The 20,153-nt window shown below is 44.2% G+C and overlaps 1 protein-coding gene across 15 annotated transcripts in view; it reads right to left on the bottom strand.

The window, feature by feature from the left end:
* Nucleotides 1–8,650: 8,650 nt before the first annotated feature.
* The window catches only part of ARVCF (ARVCF delta catenin family member), a 466,295-nt gene continuing 454,792 nt past the window's right edge, over nucleotides 8,651–20,153 (bottom strand). For 13 of the 15 annotated variants that reach the window (XM_030583068.1, XM_030583067.1, XM_030583069.1 and 10 more), the window contains 3 exons: nucleotides 17,725–17,816; nucleotides 14,774–14,887; nucleotides 8,651–12,090 (listed from right to left, as the gene is read on the bottom strand). In XM_030583068.1, the coding sequence (XP_030438928.1) occupies nucleotides 14,786–14,887; nucleotides 17,725–17,816 (194 nt within the window). In that variant the 3' untranslated portion in view covers nucleotides 8,651–12,090; nucleotides 14,774–14,785. The remainder of the gene's footprint in view (nucleotides 12,091–14,773; nucleotides 14,888–17,724; nucleotides 17,817–20,153) is intronic. The other 2 variants (XM_030583074.1, XM_030583073.1) reach the window with 2 other exon arrangements.

The following is a 20,153-nucleotide window of genomic DNA, read 5'->3' as shown; positions in this document are numbered from 1 at the left end:
CAGACAAGTAGCATTAAGGGAGCAGCTTCTTTATAATGAACTATCAAATGCACATAAACCACCAAGACCTTGAGTAAAATGCTGTTTTCCAACCCTTTGCATTGTACATAACCAACGTAAGCTCTTTGGGGACAGGATATGCTTCTTACTGTAGGCCAAGAGCTGCATAAATGTAAGGTGCTGGCTGATGATTTATAATAGGACACAACAGGCTGTGCTTTTCTGGTGGATTATTGTATGCCCTGGGTTGTGTTCGCATTACACTAAATATTAAGGATTATTATTAAGGTACAAGGCCAAACCCAAAGTGACTTTAGTCACCCAAATGGTGCAACAGTCCACTGGCAGGGCACTTCTCAGCGTGTCCCATTGCTGTTGCACAACTCGGTGAAATTCAAAATTTATAAATAAAAATGAAGGGGAAAAAATGACTTGTGCAGTTACTGAGCGTGTGACTCCATTTTATTCCACATGGACTCTGTCCAGCACTTCTGCTGTAGGTTTCAGCCAGGGAGCAGCTCTAGAAATAGACCCTGTATTCTAAAACCAGTAGATACGTACTCCCTCTCCCCTTCCACTTCGGATTCTCACAGGCATGTTATTTAGCCAGCTGCTTTTGCAGTTCACCTCCCTGAAGTGTTATTTATTCTGGCTCAGGAGAGAATCACATCTTTAAGTCAGTGAAAATGAGCTTGGCAAAGACTTCAAACAATAGAACTGAAAAGGAGAGCAAGTTATCCACAGTTGTAAGATCAAATTGAAAATGGACACAGTTAACTAAAGGAACCCAGTGAAAAGTGAGGAGCCACTCCTGTGGTAGGCCCCAGCCAATCCACAAGCCAGAAACTGATCAGGTGACTCTCAGGGCAGGTATATAAGCCTCAAAGGAGGAACAGCAGCTCAGTCTGTTCAACATACTCTATGGCTTGGAACTCTCTCCTGCCTCACAGTGGCAACAGACTCCCCAAGCCTTAGCCTGCTCCAGCCATGCTCTAACTCTGGCCTCTCTCCAAACCAGCTCTGGACTCCTAATTCCGGCTCTGAGCCTGGCCCTACTGCCATGGTTCTGATCATACCCCAGCATGAGTTATGACACCCAGCCAGCTCGTGGATGCATTACTTTCCAAACAGGCACAATGAGGCAAAGCCGCCATAATTTACCTTGATAAAGAAAATAGCTAATAGTCTTTCTCAACCTTAAACTCTACTGGATCAGATCCCTGGGTCCATCCACTCCAGGATTGACTCTCCAGCAGTGGCCAATAACTGATGCCTCAGGAGGTGAAAATGTCATATAGTGCCCATAGGTAATAGGGCAGAGCTGTACTGTGCATGGGTGTGTGCGTCATTCCTTTCTGAGCCGCTGAGGGCAGCCATCTCTCACCCTGAAATAGAAATGTAAACAATGTATAAGTGCCCAGCTGTAGAGATCATCAGTGATCATGTGCGTAACTCACTGGCATGGTATCAAAGCCCTTCTGGTGATTTTAAACTGTTTGCAAAACACCTGGAGAACACGATTTACAAGCCCATCTACATCGTGGGTGTCTAGTGCCCACTGTTTTAAAGGTCGTAACTTTGGCAGGTCTCTTCCATTTTTAGCCCATATATGCCTTTGATTGCAATTAAGTCTCCCTCTCACCACAGCAGGTTGCTGTGATTTATTGATACTGATGAAGCCCTACACACATCAGAGGTTGCATGCTCAGAAGCTCTGTATTGTGACATTGTTGCATGTAAGAATTCTAAAGCAAACCAAGCACCGTGAGATCATTTGCATGTCAAGAAAGGTTTAGGTGCAGCTTGCAATGCAGTCCTCTGCTGTACTTTGCAAAACAATCAGGGAAAAGTGTTCTCATTTTGTAGCCTACAGACCTTTAAAAGGAGAATATCAAGAAAACAGGACATGGCAGGGAGAAGTACAGAGAAGCAATTAGGTTAGTGTAGATATTACACAGAGCGGATTCCCTTATGTGGCATGCAGTTTTATTTGGGAAAGAGACAATGTGAGCTCTGTATGCCGTCAGAGCCACAGCCACTTCTTTTAAGGTCAAAATTAAGTGTTTTCCTCCAAGTAGAACTACAGGGCCAGCATGGCTATGGAAGAGCTCAGTTCTGTTTCGGTTCATGCATCATCAGATTGTTAACCAAGTTCCATTGCAAGGATAAATTTTGCCCTCAGCCAGACCCATGTAACACTATTTATTACTGGTGACCAAGGAGGAAAAGGAAAGAACCTAGCTGAATTTGAATGACTGGCAAACAGAGCTGCTTTTCAGAGTAAAAGCACATTTTGGATTGTGGAAGCAGTGAAGGCTGTAGGCTCTCTGAATAGCCTCCTTTGTACGGGGATAGCTAGTGTCCTAAAGATCCCAGCATCGATTGAGAGTTGATGCAATATCATCCTACTGTAGTCAGTGTCAAAGACAACCCAAATATTCACAATCCTGTTCTCAGTGGAACAGTAGATCAGAGTTTGAGTGTTTGACCAAAGACCCTCAGCTTGTAACGTGCCACTGATGGAAACTACCAATTAAATAAATTCCTCCAGCCAGTTCTCCCAACTCACCTTGCAAATGATCAATTCTAAGCAGGGCCGGCTTTAGGAAGTGCGGGGCCCAATTTGAACAGTTTCGACGGGGCCCCAACAGGGATGACTAAAAAAAACCCAAACCAAAACAACAACAAAAGACACCTGTAAAAAAACACGTGGGGCTTGTATTCACCGGGCAGTGCTCTGAGTCTTTGGCGACGGGTCCTTCACTCACTCCAGGTCTTTGGCAGCACTGAAGGACCCGCCACCGAAGTCCCAGAGCAAGCGAAGGACCCACCGCTGAAGTGCCGCTGGAGACCCAAAGCGCTGCCAGGTGAGTAAAAATTAAAAAGGCGCCTCTAGCCAGGGAAGGGCTTCTCACTGGGTGCGGGGCCCTCTTAGGCGCGGGGCCCGATTCGAGGGAATTGGTGGAATTGGCCTAAAGCCGGACCTGATTCTAAGCAATCCTAATTGAGATAAATTAGCCCAATGGAAAATATTGGGATGGCCCAGTGGTAGTGAGCTGTGCTATGTGAGAGACTAGGGTCAATTACTATGACAGTATCTCCTCACCCTCCCACCCCGCCCCCCATTATGGCTGAGGGTCAACACACACAAAAACTGGCTTTTTAAACAGGTAAGATGACAGTTGAAAGATTGGGGGAGGCGAGGGGTCAACCAAATTTGCTAATGTCCCTTTAACTTTTCATGTACTTATTGTGAGTTTGTACCACAGCCTGGCATTGCCAATGCTGTGCATTAGTTACAAAGAAAGCTTTTACAGTAGGAAGCAAAAAAATACTGAACACCCACTGCGGTGACAGGAAGCTGACTGGAGATTTTGTTGAAATCAGAAACAGACCCGGGCTGTGATATTTCATGTCAATTGTTCCCACGTTAACCTTTCACCTCAGGGACTCCGTTTGGCCAGAAGATGAGCTGAAAATGAAACTACTGTGACAGTTGTAAAAGGTCAGCTGTAGAAACCACATATTTGTTTTAGCTCAGTTATCTTACCTACAGCATCTACTATTCATTGCCACTTTAGTGCAGCCATAATGAAAACAAAAGTCAGATTCTTTCCTGCAGTGGAATGTTGGCAATACCTACTAGGAGCCAGATTCTAAGGGTAAGAGCCACATCGCTTGTAAAATGAGATGTTCCGTCTGTGTGTACAGGACCAGCACATGATTTTGCAAAACAGCTTGGGATGCATTCTAGACCTCTGAGATTTAAAGTAGAGAAGGTAAGTTGAAGATAAAACTCCCCAGTACTGCTAACAAGCATCCACAGCTAAAGGTCTTTGGAACCTCAAAAATGATAACCTATTAATGGTGTAATGAAGTTTGACTGGTAATATGATTTACTAATGTTTAATTTCCAGGGAAAATCTCACCTCCTCTTGCTTGCCAGCTCACTGCACAGCACTGTTACTGCTAGAGATTTTTGCTGGAGCTTTCCTATGCTTGATGAGTGAAGGTCAGGAAGCGTGACATTGTTTGCCACATCCATCTCTTTGTTGATCTGATCAACACTGATGAACCTGCCAGGGAGAGTCAGTCCTCAAGGGTGTACCTCAGAGAAGATCTGTTGTGCAGAGGTTTGTTCTCTGCATTGTCCAAGGTCACAAATATCCAACTCAGCCTGTGACATACAGTTATATAAAAGTTGACAGAAGTTAAAGACTGGATTAGATCAAATAAAGAGATCTGCTGATACCACCCAGGACTGTGTTAAGATCATGACTAAAACAAAAGATGAATGGAATCAGAAATTAATTAACCTAATCGGTGGACCAAATACAGAGATGGCCTGTGCCACTCACCACCTCCTTTAGGGGATCCTTTAAAAAGGAGTCTTTGAGGGGGAATCAAAATTGTGGAAATTGGTGGACTGGAAGGAGAGAACTTTATTACTATGGCTGCCCCACCATCTCTTGAGATGCCAGGATCCACTACAACACTGTTAGGCCTTCATTGTCCTGACCAATCCAGGACAGAGAGGGAACCAACATCATCATCATCATTTCTACCACTTTGGTTAAAGTTCTGAATAGCACCTGAAATATGAGACTTGAGTGCCTGCTGTCACCCCTCCTTCACGTGCTCTTGACCTTTCTCCACCTTATTTCTCTTTTCTAACTTTCTCAAATTCCCTTCTGTCCAGTAAGTGTCTGGCTTAGCCAGACATGACTGCATCTTTTGCACCATTGCTGTAAGCTCATAACCAGATAGGCAGCTAAAAGCAATGCCCTACGCCTCCCAATGCTTGTAGTGGTTTGCTAGGTCTTGTGGTTGGCTGATGAAACCATGTGCTGTCCTGAGTTGCTTCAGGAAGGAAGTTGCAAGTGAGTCAGCACCAGAGACAGAAACTGAATTTTCTACCTTGGTTGTTGTTTGCTGTCATTTTTTGTATCCATTTGTCTTGTTTGATCTTGAAGCGAATGGGACTGGTCTTTATCAGCAGCTCCAGACCAGCTCAACTAACTTCTCTTTTAGATAACTGTTCTTTTTGGGGAAAAGACTGTCAAGTGGGGCAGGATTGGGGGTTCCCTACAAAAACTTTTTGCTGCTGAAGGAAAAGGGAATGAGAAATATTGTAAAATACTTTACATTTGAAATGCTTTGACTGGTTTTCTCTTTCTCCTTATAAAATGTTTAATGGTGATGGTTGTCATGGGACTAAGCAGGTTGAGGTCTCTGTATTCAAAATCTTGAGCCATATTTAACTCTTTAGTGTTGTACAGTGATAGGACCACGTTAACACCTTTGATTGGCTGGGCCCAGCTATTCCATCAAAATTAACAGATCTGTCAGCAATTGGCCATGTCATGTAGTGGGAAGTTGTCTCCTCAGCTTCTGGGTGGATCTCCCTTCCACACAGCAGTAAAACTAAATTATCTAATATACCCTAAAAGCATGTAAAAAAGAAAAGTGCAAGAGAGAGGTCTCTCACACCTCACCCAAAGCTTGCATTTAGCTCCAGTCAATTCCTAGGATCTCTGATTTTTTTTTAAACCACACACACACACACACACACACACACACACACACACACACACACACACACACACTTACTTTACGGCCATGTGGCATGGTGTACTAAAATATTTTATCAGCAAGTGTGGGGAAAGGTCAGTGACCTCACAAATGGTAAAGCCATCAGTAAGATATGCTTGTCAATCCAAATGTGCAGTCCTTTGAACAGATCCATGCAGATGGGTGTCCCCTCCCCCACATAAACACCCTTGTGTCATAATAAAACCATGATCTACACTCCAAAGTCATTATATGGCTTTCTGCTACGCTGACATAAGCCATGGAATTACCGTTTCCAACTGTAGTACATTAAAGCATACGCCAATCACTTCCATTATCAGAGGTTTTTTCGCAGCACACTGCTGGCCTGCACTAGGGTCCCACTACTCTGTGCCCTGGCTAAATTATGTTATATGGCAGAGAATATTTAGGACATCTGATGTAACAAATAACCAATGGCACACGTTCTTTCCAGGAATGGTTTATTGAAAACACACCAAACTTATCCTACATACCTGGTCTCTAACAAGCATTCTATTTATCGATGGAAAATTCCTATAATAATACATTCTGTTACGGTAACATTTGTTCTATGAAAGCATAATTCACCTTTTGTTCCCCCCATCTTACCCTTAAAATAAAATCATTCTAAGTGTTCCAATTTATAGTACAGTGTAAATACAATGCAAAACCCCACCAGTCTAAACTACAGTGATAATGTTGAGTAGTATTACAGAAAACACATTGGTGATTTTTTTTGTTTATTTTCCTACCATGAAAATTTTAAGGCACATGATAGTTACAAACACATTAGCTACTAATTACCAGTAAGCTTCTTAGTCTAGTTATGTTTTTGTTTTGCTGAGCAATTATATCCTCAATTGGATTGGCAGGTTTTGCAGCATATGCTCTTTCCTCCTTGTCACTCATCCCACAATCGTGTTTCTGAACATTCTACCCCAATGTAAATTTAAGACAGGAAAAAATAAGTTTATAATACTGCCCCTTAATGCACTAGACTAGTTACTGTACCAATAATCGGAGGAAAACCTTTCTGTGAAAGGAAAGGAAACAGCAGCTTTTTAGGAGCAGAACAGTGAAGAGACTTTGCTAGAAACTATACCTCTATAAACACCTTTGAAAGTATGGGAGGGGGAGAGAGAGACACACACAGACACCCAACCCCAACAGCACAGAAGCATGGGCTGAAGCTATTAGCACATGGTTTTCAAAGAAAGAGTGAGGCCATGAGGAGTGTCACAGCAGGAAGTAATAAAATCAATCTCATTATTATGGCGCTTTGCCTCTGCTGCCTAGGGACTTATAATGCACCCATCCCCCTTGGTAATCAAGCCTAAACCACACAATAAGCTGCAGGTAAGTAATGAAATTGGGACACTCACCATCCTAATGCTCTGGGAGCTGCACCCAGGTGAAAAAGTGCTTTGCATATCACAAGCCTTGTGTGTAGCAGGCCATGTGTCACCAGTCCTCATCAGTATTGGCAAGAGCTGACTGGTGGAACCACACTTGCAAACCACTGCTTCCTCTCTCTCTCTATCCTGGGCCAGTTCCTGGCCCCAAACCAATCCCTTTCATGATGTTTGGAGACACTGCTGCTCTGACAGCTGCAGGAGGAATCCTTAAGTGGTAAGGAAGGGTACGCTGGCTCTGTACCATTCACTCTCCTCTCTGTAGGGGGCATTCCTGAGAACATAACTAGGGGTGGCCAGAGCACACCAAACTTCAGGAATCTACAGCCAGCAAACCCATCTGTGGGCCACCAGTCCAGCCACTAGTCTTTGGGACCCTCCAAGTTATGTAGAGGGGCGAACTGGCACTTGGCCAGCTCCAGAATCAGGAGAGCAGAAAGGTGGCTTAGCTTGGAGCCTCATATTTCCCCACCCCTCCCAGAATCCTGCACTGAGCACAGCCTGGCCCCCCATGAGTATCTGTAGGAACCTATTGACTTGGTACAGCTATTACTCCAATTCACAGCAGCCAAACCTAGAGCCACAGGGGGCTCCTGAGTCATGGCAGCCCCAGCAAAGTTAGCGTTTGTTTTCTTCAGTGGTGACAACATAGTGCCATGGCTGCGCTAGGGCTGCTTCCAGGGACAGAGCTCTGTGGGAGAACTTGAGTCCCTAAGGGAATCAAACTATCCCCCATTTTATCACAGCCCTCTAGCTGAGGGAACAGCTGTTCAACAGGAAGCCTGCACCCACTGTCCTGCTAGCTTCCTCCCACAAGGACACACTAGAAACCCTGGTGTGTTTTTTCTAGCCCTTGCTCCTCTGTGGGCTTGATCTCTGGCTGTCATGGTGCAGGTGTCTGGAGCAAATGGCAGGAAGGAGGCTGCATGCTTAATCCTGAGACCTACTGAACTGAGACCTGGAGCTGCTTCACTTCAGGCTGATTTTCTCTCACACACTATTGCTTTCCCGCCTCTGCATTTGAACCCTACTAAAATGCCTAGTGCTTCCTTCATTCACATTCCTTATCTTCTCAAACGAAGCCCATACATAGTTGGGAAGCCACAGGTGGGTTGTAGGGGGGAAGGATTGGCAGGGGTGGGTAAGGGGACACATCCTGAAAGGTCCCATTAGGTTATCAGCTAGCTATAGAACATAAGAATGGCCATACTGGGTCAGACCAAAAGTCCATCCAGCCCAGTATCCTGTCCACTGACCGTGGCCAATGCCAGGTGCCCCAGAAGGCGTGAACCTAACAGGTAATGATCAAGTGATCTCTCTCCTGCCATCCATCTCCAACCTCTGACAAACAGAGGCTAGGGACACCATTCCTTACCCATCCTGGCTAAAAGACATTAATGGACTTAACCTCCATGAATTTATCCAGTTCGCTTTTAAACCCTGTTATACTCCTAGCCTTCACAACCTCTTCAGGCAAGGAGTTCCACAGGTTGACTGTGCACTCTGTGAAGAACTTCCTTTTATTTGTTTTAAACCTGCTGTCCATTAATTTCATTTGTTGGCCCCTAGTTCTTATATTATGGGGGGAAAAATAACTTTTCTTTATTCACTTTCTCCACACCACTCATGATTTGATATACCTCTGTCATATCCCCCTTTAGTCTCCTCTTTTCCAAGCTGAAAAGTCCTAACCTCTTTAATCTCTCCTCATATGGGACCTCATATGGTATAGCTACCATACAGCGGCCCTGTGCCAATACATTTCTGTAAGAGTGCCTCTCACAGGTGAGCCCACCCTCTGCAACATGCTTTCCCTGCCACTTGATTAAATGTGATGCTAAGATTGATCCGCAGTGTCATTTTAAGTAGAGAGTTTCCTAATTTGGTCTATGGCTGGTGGGAGGTGCTGCTAACACTGGAGGCTATTCTCATGTCTAAGTCAGCCTTGGGATCCCTCTCTCTGCTCAACGTCCAGGGAAAGGCTTGTAGGAGAGGAGCAGAAGAAAAGCCATGAAATGTACAGGATCAAATTCTTGTTATTGCTACATACTCTGAGTAAATCTTCATTGTGGTGAATGTGGTCAGAGCCCCACTGTTCCTGTTAACAGTCCTGATATTTTGCCTCTTGGTATAAACACCTCATACTATTAACTGGGGGGAGGTGAGGTGTCTTCTGTTCAGTAGCAAGAAGCCTTGCAAACAAAGCAGTCACAAAAAGACTAAGCAGGAAACAAGGAAAAAGAACCATCAGCCACAAATGATTCCAAGCATACAGTTCCATTCCTTCTAATGGGGTAGGATGGCTTCTGCTTAGAATATAAAACACGATCATCTTCTCAAACACCCGTGTTTTTGGTTCAGCCCATTATAAAGAGAGGCCATTTGCCCGATCTGGATTCTGATCCAGATTTTGAATATCCCTGTACCATGGGTGTTTAGATCTAGGTTTTTGTTGGGGGGGGGTCTCTCTGGATAGGAGATCATTTAAGTTTATTGTCCCTGTCTCCTCTCCCTAGGGTGTTTCCTACAGCCTTCCCCTGTTGGCACTCTCCCTCCTAACCTCTCCTTGGCTTCGGAATATTTGTAGAATAAGTACATCGCAAAGACTTAGCAGAAAAGCCTCGCAACATTTGGCTAGTTATTTGCAGTAATCTTTTGCTGAGACTCCTTTGGTAAATACAATACTCTGATAAAATTAACCAGGGACAGACTGATACCAGAGTCTCCTGGGACCTTTCCTTATGCACTTCTAATAGGTTACAAAGAAGGTTCCATTGCTAATTGCTGAAGCAAGTTATTATTTTTTTTAATCCTTTCATATACAAAAAGAACACACAAGGTACAGAAACCAAAGCAGTATAAAACTCTTGTGTAACAGCCTGGTTAAAAGGGTCTCCACTTATTGGTAGAACAAGTATGAAAAGAGCACCGTTGTTAGAATATACAGTAAAACTATGCATCTGATTTCACTCTCTACACTTTACATCTACATGAAGAAAGAACTCCCCGCCCATCAGAATCCAAATGGTCAGAGATGCATCTGTCCTTGCCTCCCTCAACCAGCTAAGCATATTTGACCTCACAGGACTCTCTCACAAGGGTAAACATAACCAGTTACTTTGCTCCCAGCAACATCACCTCTCTTAGGACCAAGACGTAACCCCTCTGTGCGCGAGTGAGATGGGAAGGGGAGCAAAGTTAGTGTGTGTAGCCTGGGCATCAGTCTTTCCCTGAATCAACAGTCCTGCATACTACTTCACACGGTTTTGACAACCTATCCTCTGCACAACTATATGCATATATACATATATATATATTTATTTATATATATGTATCTGTCAAATTTTATTATACTCAAGAAGATACAAAGCTCTTGATGCTTGCTTTTTTTAGTTTTTTAATTTTGTACAAAAAATTAGACGTTTACTATTACAGTAATATTTTGTTTTTTGTTGGGTTTTTTTTTCATTTTTAATATACAAAGGAAATGGCAGGCACCAAAATCCCCAAATTAAGTCTGCTTGATTCAAAAATGTGCTTTCCAGTCACACTGTATTTAAGAACTTGTAGGTGTAAACATGGCAACCAAATGACAATGATAACTAAACAAAGTAAGTAAAAGGCATCCATCCAATGCTAGGAAAGAGATTTGATTCTTGTTTTCATCCTTCTCCCTCATTGGATCAAAACCCAAAGGAAATCAGTGATTTGCATTTAATACATGCATCACCAGATAGCGTATGTGTAAAATGTGACCGTGGGGGGCAAAAATTCATCCTTGTGCAGAGAGTCTGCCTATGGCCTACCAGGTGGCTCTGAGTAGACCCTCAGCAAGTGGCTGAATTTGACCCTTACTTAAGTGTGCAACCTCAAAAAACAAAAACAAAAGCAGGATAATGATTTCTTTAAAAAAATATATCAGTTCCCTTTGTAGCACTTTTCATCTGGCTCGATAGCCCAAAACACGCATGGATCCAACAGAAACTGAGTCTATCAGCAAAAATATAAGGGGCGGACCCATCTGAAGATTACAGGGTGTTCTAATGGGAACTCACTAATGAGGAAGCTTCCATTCTTCCCCAGTGTGTTAATAGCTATGGGAAATAAAATTATGTTAAAGATTAAAATAATCATTAACCCAACATCAACACTTGGGGGAAGGGGAAGGGAAGCAACTCCTTTACTGCAATCATCGTGAGCAACAAAAATTAAAAGGCAGCCAACTCCATTTCTCAGCACAGATTTCTGAATTGGGACTGAAACCGTCAACAAACTGTTTACATATGTGGAAGTAAAACCAGAACCATTACAGAAGTCAAAAGGCAGAAGTATTGTACACCAGATTATAATGATAATATAACACAGTGTGATATCGCTTACTCTAATAGATTATACAGCTCGCATCAACTTCGCTGTCTGCGTTCCAGTCCGTTCAACCAGCGTAAATAGTTTCTCTCCTTTCATTAAAATCCAACAAACCTACTCAACATTCCTGCATTTCTTGTGGAAAAAACAAAAACAAATAAAAGCTCAAAACCAAAAAACCCAAACTCCCTAATATAAAAATCTTTTAAAAATTAAATTCACAGTTCAAAACAAAACCCAAAAAACAAATGAAAAAAGTGCTAGTTTCCTCATGACTATACCTAAGATATATTTCAAATATTCTGCAGTTCCTCTTTCACTTGCAAAGCTGTCCTCTTTCCCACCACGTGACCTTCTCTTTTCATCCTTGGCACCATTTTCATGTAAGAGTCATCTAAGAACCTAAACGGTTAGATGTAAGCTTGGATTCTTTCTTCTTTGATGGAGGAGGGAGGCAAAGGGAGGTGGCTGTGTCTAGTGGGAATGTAATTGAGTTTTAAAAAGCAAATTGTCTTGCTGTAAGGCATGGTGCTCCGGGGTTGGCTGATGGCAGTTTGTTTTCTCCCCACACCCTCGTAGAATGTGCAGACTGTTCACTGATGCAGCGCCCTCCGAATCTGAATGGCAGTGGTGATAAATGAGATCCTCTGTGTTGGTTCAAATTGTTTTTTTCCCCTCAGTAAAAAAAAGAAAAAAGAAAAAAAGTAGTTGGACTCTAGCCCTGGAAAATAAAGCCACAGCTGATTAATATATGAAATAATGCACCTTTGTTGATCTCCAACACATACAGTATGAGCTCAGGTAGCAGGACAGCGGCAAGTGTCCACCCCCCTCACCCATCCCCAATGTCATAGTTCCTTTAAGGGCAGAAATTAGCAACAAAAACCAAACAACAACATCATCAAAAATTCACTCTAGGTTTAAAAACGGCTCCCTCACCCACCCCCGATGCCGTCTCCACTCCCAAGGATTCTGCACAAACGTGGGACAGTGTCCTGTCAAAGCTTTAAATCTCAATCTTCTGGAGCAAGGACCATGACTTCCTACTGCACCTAGCACCGTGAGGCTCTGATCTTGGTTGGAGTACTACCACAATACAAATAAACAATCTATGGCAACAGCAGAGTCCCCAGAGGTTCACATGTGTAGTAGTTGGATGGGGCGAATTTTCAGGGCAGTGCCCAGGAGATTCAGCTGTGTGAATCCCATGAATTGTGTCTGACCTTGCTCCCCTTACTCTGGGGAAACTTCCAACTTGCTTTCAATGAGAATCTCTCTTAAGGAAGGATTTCAGGGTCAGGCCTCTGATTCCTAATGCACCAAACTGAAAGCTTTGTCCTAAGGTGGCACCAGGAAGTCCAGTGTCTTTTGTGCTCTGGCTTTTCACTTTTAGAGAGCTGGACTCAAATCTTCAATCAAGTGAGCAGGAATCTGCTGGTTACACCCCAGTCCCCTGTGGGTCTGCATCATTAAATCACCCAGCTGGTGTTCTCTCATCCAGCACGACTCAGGACTAGAACAGTTAGAGTGCTGCAGATAAAGAGTGAGGTGCAGAGCTGCAGTGGCAAAGGGTCTGCTGGTGCTACCACTGCTCACAGCCATATGCATTTAATGCTCCAACACACATTTAAAGAGAAATAAGAGCTTTCCCTTCCCCATCATTTTAAGGTCTCAGAAAAGTAACAAAAAGTGAATCTAAATTAGAGACCTCGGAAGGTTTCACGTTTAAAGTTACTTGCCAAGAGTCACCAGGAGAATGCAAAGAGCAGAGAAGCACAGCATCACCGGGGCTGTTTACGTTCCAAAGTTACTCTGGCAGCTTCACATGTGATTTTAAAAAACAAACATTCTCCTGGAGGTCTCCAAAGCCCTGCGAATTCATCTCATACACCCCAACCCACCCCCGGGTCTCCAATGCTGTATTTCATCTGTTACCATCAGGAATTTGTGTGAAGACAGAGAAAGTCTTTCAGGTTTTCTCAGGAGATGGAGGAATTGCTCTTTGAAACCAGCACCCAGAGGGGCTCAGCAAATCAGCCAATCAGCAATTTGAATTCTTTAAAGTAGTGCTTCTTCTAGAAGTCAGCATAAAGCCAGGGAAAGGTGCCAGACCGACAGCCCCAAGGACTGAAGTCCACAGACCCATTTGTCTCCAACACAGGCACAGGACAGACAGTGGCAGTTCTGACTCCCACAGCCTGTCAGCGATTTAAGACCAGAAGAGGGATGGTTAGGAGCCAAAGACTGAATAGGTACTGGGAGAACTAGGGAGACAACATGGGTGAGGAAATTTCTTTTATTGCACCAACTTCTGTTGGTGAGAGACACAACCTGTCGAGCTACATGGTGCTCTTCTTCAGGTCTGGGAGAATTGTCCACCTAGCTGAGAAAGGTCTGTTATAGACTGCAGTGACCAGAGGGTTCCAGCCCTTCCCATCAAGGAAACAAGAATGTGTCATGAACTCTGATCCCTCCTATTGTACTGCACTCGCCTCGTGACTCGAGTTTCCTTCTCACTGATTAATGTGATTTCCATGTAGAAAAAGGACCAATTTTCTGCAGCGCTGAGCACTGGGAGTCATGAGTGCTCACCATCTCTGGAAATAAGGCCTTCGGGGACTGGGGAAGGAGAAGCGGTGTAGTGCAATCCTCATGGTGACTAAAGATATTCTTTTAGTCCACAGCCAGCCACACAGTCTGTACCCCACACAGCGCGGCATCTGACGGGCTGCCAGGAGGTGTAACATGGATAAAAGACTGGGCAGGAGGAGGCAGATTAGTGACAGCAGGAGTAGTAAAAGCTGGCAGTTTTAAGGAGCTTGGCACATAGAGAAGATAGAGAACAAGAAGGGGACCAAAAAAAGCTTTGAACTGCAGAGAAGAAGGAGCAGCAAGTGGGACTTGTGGCTCCATGTTTAAATTTCCCCCCTTGAGGGACAGGACCATGGAATTCTTGGGAGCCTCAGGGGAGATCCACAAATTATCAGGATGTACTTTTCCGGAGGGCTCAGGCTAAACCTGGTAATGAGTTGGAGGGTTGGGGGACGCGGGGGGGGGGGGGGGGAATGGTTGTAAACATTTGAGATCAGTCAGGAAAATTATATTCAATTTAATTCCCATGGCCTAATAGCAGAGATCCTTCACATTTCAGCTGACAGCCCATCAGTCCAGATAGTAATGCGCTGTCTGGTTATTTGACAGGTTATTATTTAATCAAACAGCAGTGGTTTATTGCGTTTCATTAAAGATACAGTGTGCAATATAAACATCCCTTTCCCAATGCATTTTTATTTGCCTAAAAGGAACCAGTTAGCCATTAGCCTCAGACAGATTCTGCAGCGATACAGATCATGCACAATGAGACAAGGTAATCACTAGCACCAATTACCATTAAAAGGACCTACCATGCATGCAAATTAGACCCAGGAGTCAACAGGCTGGGGTTTAATGTCACGGGCATCCACCAGATTCACCGAAGCCCTGTTACTCCTGTTAATGTTTTTCCTATTTGTGTCATTCTGCAGCAAACAGGGTGAGGAGTTAAAGGCAAAACAGAGCGGATTAATCAAACACAAACAAATCAGTCAGCTCAAAAGGATTGCAAGGGGGGAATTAGTGGAGAGAGAGAAAGAAACAAAACTGGCAATGGCATGAGCTATTCCACAGGCACTGACAGAAGCATTCGCGGCAGCACTTCACTTCATTGCAATCATTATTCACAAGTCCTAGCCACTCATACAGCCTCGGAGCCACAGTTATTGGATTGTTCACCAGCTAGAAATTAGCACACACATTTCTCTGGGATAGGGTAGTGCAGGGGGTATCTAGACTTTGCCCAGCTAAGGGCTGCTACAACAACATGACATGCCACTGAGGTGCTGCCCTCGAGTTCCTACATCAGACTGTATTTGGGCTGCCCTCCATCTTTAACAGGGAGGAAGCACAGACTGAGGAAGAGACAGGTCCCAACGCAAGTAACTTCTGCTCCGATCAAGCCAAAGCATTGCACAATGGAACCACCACCTGCTTCAGTGGGTTGCACCTCAACCTTAGGAAAGATGAAGGTGGCCTTGGGCTGCATTATATAGCTCTGTGGGCTGTATTTGGCTACTTGTGTGTGTCACATGGTAAAAGTAATAAGCACTTGCTAATCCTCTCCCTTCCCACCCTATCCCTCTTTCCTCTGGAAGAAGCATTTTCTGTCATTCCTGCAGAACAGCAGCCTAATCTTTGCAGCCATCTCCCCTAGTTCACCCTGCTGCTCAGCATCCTGCAGTGTACACTAAGACTGTGGATGGCTGGATTGGAAAGCTTATATCATTAACCTCTGGTTCAGGCTGGGCCATCTGTTTCCATATCAGAATAACATTGTGTCAATCAAATAGTATTTCCACAGTGAGTAATTGGGATTTAGACACCTGATTCCCATCAGTGGCAATCTCAGAGCATTGTAGCTCAATCTTTGTGTTGCACTTTGGAAATTTACCCTAAAACATAACCATGAATAATACGAAGTGAATTGCTCCTAAGCACTTAAGATAGAAATTTCCCAGTTTGATCAGGGCTACTACACAGTAAAACAGGGAAGGACAGATGACAAACAAATGAAGGAAGCAGCCACCACTTCCAAAGGCAAAGGTGAGAGCAACCAAAGATTTTGTTTCCTTTCCATGTTTACTAGTGACTGTAAAGCATAAATGCAATCAGCATTCTACATTCACACTAAAAGGTGATTGCTATCAAATCCCATTATATATAGCACAAGGGGTGCACGTTTAGGAAATGGATTGTACACGGGCTAAATAGGACAGCTAGTTTTAAACGACAGTGGCTATTCCCTTGCAGTACAGCTTTAAGGGTCGCTGAGGTCTCCTAATCCCTGCACAGCCATAATCCTCACCCAGTTACAGTACTGGATAATGGAAGGTCATATTAAAGTAAGATCGGAGGCTAGGCTAACCCAGAGGGTAAAAAGGTCAGTGTTTCAGTCACACTGCAGTCACATGACACGAGACTCTACTCATTCAGGCCGGCTAATAACAACAAGCTTGCAGGGTTTGGCACTGGAAGGATATCACAAGACAAAGGCTTATATTAATGAGGTTGCTAGACAAGAAGCTTCTGACAAGGTGAAAGTTTTAAATAGCCTCTGAATGAAAGAGGAAAAAATTGTGTGTGTCTGAACAAAGTGTGGACTGTGGCTGGCCTCTGCCTTTAATAGACAGGAGGGGTAGCTATGCTCAATCCCGATGGTGAGTGTTTGTGTGCACATGTTAATATAGACAGACCATCACCACCAGGCAGGTGTACTACTGGCTCAGTCTGTGGGAAGATTTTTTTCTATCTGCATGCCTTTGCTCAGTGCCTTGCACTAACTGGAAAGTCTTTCCTTTCCAACTGCTTGACCATTTAACCTGGAGCATCCAGATCTTCTGGAGTTTCCACAAAACAGTGAGGAGATTTCACCACAGATGCTCAGGGCTCCCTAGCCCTAGCACTGAGGTTCCCAACATCAGCGGCAACGTTTTCTGTCTCACACTCTTGTTTCATTGTCTGGTTTTTCCCCACTGCTGACACACAGGAGAGTATGTGTGGGTTTTTGTGAGGTAGGGAGGAGTCCCATTTCCCACTGCACTGCTAGTAGCATAAAGCAACTGCTTATAAAAACTTAGCTAAAATTGTGCATGAATCTAACAAAAATTGCACAGAAGTCAATTACTTGTACGCAGCCTGTTCTGGTAAACTCAGTAGCCCACAATGGAAGTGGGAGATTCAAGTCTGACTTTTCAGGAAGAAAATTGCGTGGGAGAAGAGAGTTGGAAATTCATTTTCAAGAAGGCTCTTGTATAAGAGAGACTGACCCATATACAGAGTCCACGTGCAGGAGAGTCTGAGTGAGGGCTGGGAGCTATATACCCCACACTGCTTTACAAAGACACACAGGCTTTCAGCTACACTCCTCTATGGTTTCCATGGTGGGAAGTAATTGCTTGATGTGACTATTCTCAGAACAGAGTCTCCTGCAGACCCATACATTTTGGGGCTGGGGAATGTACCTAGATGGAGGAGCTGAAAGTGATTAAGCAAACACCTTCTTTTGTAAAACCATTATTTACCTACAGGAACTTGAGCGCACATAGCTTATAAAACCCTCTTCTGCAGTTGCTCCCTTATTAGAAAGCAGCATTTGCTTCCATTTAAGGCTAACGAGTGATCACTCATGAAATGGTGCCTTTATAGCCAACCATTTACAAGCCCCTGCTGAGTACTTGCGACACACATTCCTTGCTGCCTGACACTGGATGTCCCATTCTGTAATGGCATTAAGCAGCCTTTGGAATAGCTGGAAGCTTACTTTTAAAGGTTCTTTCTCTGATGCATCCCCTATGTTGTCATTGGTCTTGTATTTGCGCTCTTTGTCCCGATGATCGATGGTGGAGTACCCATCTATGAAGGAATGACATGACAATCAGGCAGCAGCAAAACCACAGTACATTTGGCTGTTTTGCATTGTCAAAGAACTAGAGAGAGAGAGAGAGAGAGAGAGAGAGAGAGAGAGAGAGAGAGAGAGAGAGAGAGAGAGAGAGAGAGAGAGAGACAGACACACACACACACACACAGCATTAAACCAAAGACATAGGGATGTGCCTTTCTCATGGGCTGATGCTCAGCAATTTCATTTTTTTAACCACCTTTGTTTTTAAAAAGCACTCCTTTTATACCACCGCCTCCGTATCAAATGCTGGTATCTCATTAACAAGCAGCACAGTTTCCATTCTGGCCAGCTGCAGTGTAGTAGTAGCCTGTCCAAGGAAAGCAGCAAGTGTTACTTCACACCCTGTGGCTAACGAGGTCCAAATCCAGCTGAAATCTTGTGCTCTGAGTTTAACAGCCTGATTAATTGGCTGGGTTCCTTCTCAGAGTGGCATGCAACAAATTCCCACTCCTTCTGAACCTGACTACAAGCAGGACACGACAATGGTTTGGAGACATCCCCTTTGGAATGGTAAGAAAAGCAGCCTGTAGAGTTTTGTGAGATCTCCATGCAAACCCTGCTGTGCTGGACCTGCCTCTCATTCTGAAATGGCACCTGTGGGTGATTTTTCTCCCTGACAGTTGAAAAGCACTGTGAATACATGAGTAAAGAGGGAAGAACGGGGTGCAGGGGCTTTATGAAGAAATGCTGTAATTATTTCCAGAAGCCACTTTGATTCATTGTCAGAGGTCACAATTATTCATTTATTTCTCCGGTGCATCAAGTTTCCCTCATTATCAGGGACAAATATATTTTCCTGCCTGCTTTGACAGCTTTGTAATCTGGGCTAGGTGACAGTCAAATTTATGGTTCTTAATAAGCCTGTATCTCTCCATGCAATTAAAGGATCATTACAGGTTCTACTTTCTGTCTAACTGTACTCTCTAAAAAGATTTTACATAAAACGTCAGAATGCCTCATGTCTTGGTTTATTGCTTGCACTCAATAGACCCTCTAAAATCAGTCACGCCAGATGTTGTTTTTGTGGGCTACTGGTGAAATAAAGAGTAATCCATTTTAAGCTGCAGCACAAAAAGCTTTGTAAATGGAGTGACTCCTGGCAAACAGTCTATGGAGCAGCAGTTCTCAAAATAGGGTACCCAGGCTGCAATCCAGTTAATTTATAAAAAGATGTTGGCTCAGCAGCACCGGCGCTAAGGGTTTGAGCGCTATAGGCAGACGGCAATTTCGCCACCCGCGCGCTGGTCCCACGGCTCCGGTGGAGCTGCCGCAGTGGTGCCTACGGAAGGGGTCCGCTGGTCCGTGTCTCCGGTGGAGCTGCCGCAGTGGTGCCTGCGCGAGGTCCACCGGAGCCGCGCGAGGAGCCGACCGCCCACAGACACGACTGCGGCAGCTCCACTGGAGCCGCGGGATCAGCGGACCCTCTGCAGGCACCACTACGGCAGCTCCACTGGAGCTGCCTGCCGCCCCCTCTGGCAAAACGGCACCCACCAATTATTATGGCGCCCTAGGCAATTGCCTAGGCTGCCTAAATGGTAGCGCCGGCCCTGTGGCTCAGTAAATCAACGTATGCAGAAGCCTTGCAGAATGATCAGGCATTTGAGATGGTCCATATGTTTAATTAAGATCAATATAGTATAAAAAGATAATCCATAACTATATGATTATAATGATTAATGCATGTATCAAGTACATTAGAGTTATGTGGTGCATAACTTAATCCTTGAAAACCACTGCTATACATGGCTTTACATTTCAGTTCTCTGCTGACAGTTAAGATACCTAGCATCCCTGCTTGTGCCAGACCGACCAAAAATTCCAACCATCCACCTAGCCAACACTCCTGGAGGAGTGTACAGTAAGTCATTCAGGGTACACACACACACACACACACGTAACTCATATGCTGATCTAAAAACTTTTCAATTCATAGTAAAAGTCATGGGTACATGCTATACATTTAAATGATGGTAGCGCAACAGCAGTTGAAAATTGACTATTTTTTTTAGATATATGGAGATATACCTGTCTCACAGAACTGGAAGGGACCCTGAAAGGTCATTGAGTCCAGCCCCCTGCCTTCACTACAGGACCAAGTACTGATTTTTTGCCCCAGATCCCTAGGTGGTCCCCTCAAGGATTGAACTCACAACCCTGGGTTTAGCAGGCCAATGCTCAAACCACTGAGCTATCCCTCCCACCTCTTTCTCCCAAACTCGGTTGTCAATTCAGAAGCAGCCCTTTACATTTGAAAATGTATTTAATCATATTTACTTACAAATAACAGA

This window comes from Gopherus evgoodei, chromosome 13 (assembly GCF_007399415.2).
Source record: "Gopherus evgoodei ecotype Sinaloan lineage chromosome 13, rGopEvg1_v1.p, whole genome shotgun sequence".
Taxonomy (NCBI): domain Eukaryota; kingdom Metazoa; phylum Chordata; order Testudines; family Testudinidae; genus Gopherus; species Gopherus evgoodei.
Note: the sequence above shows the minus strand (reverse complement) of the source record. Positions and strands in the feature narration are given on the sequence as shown.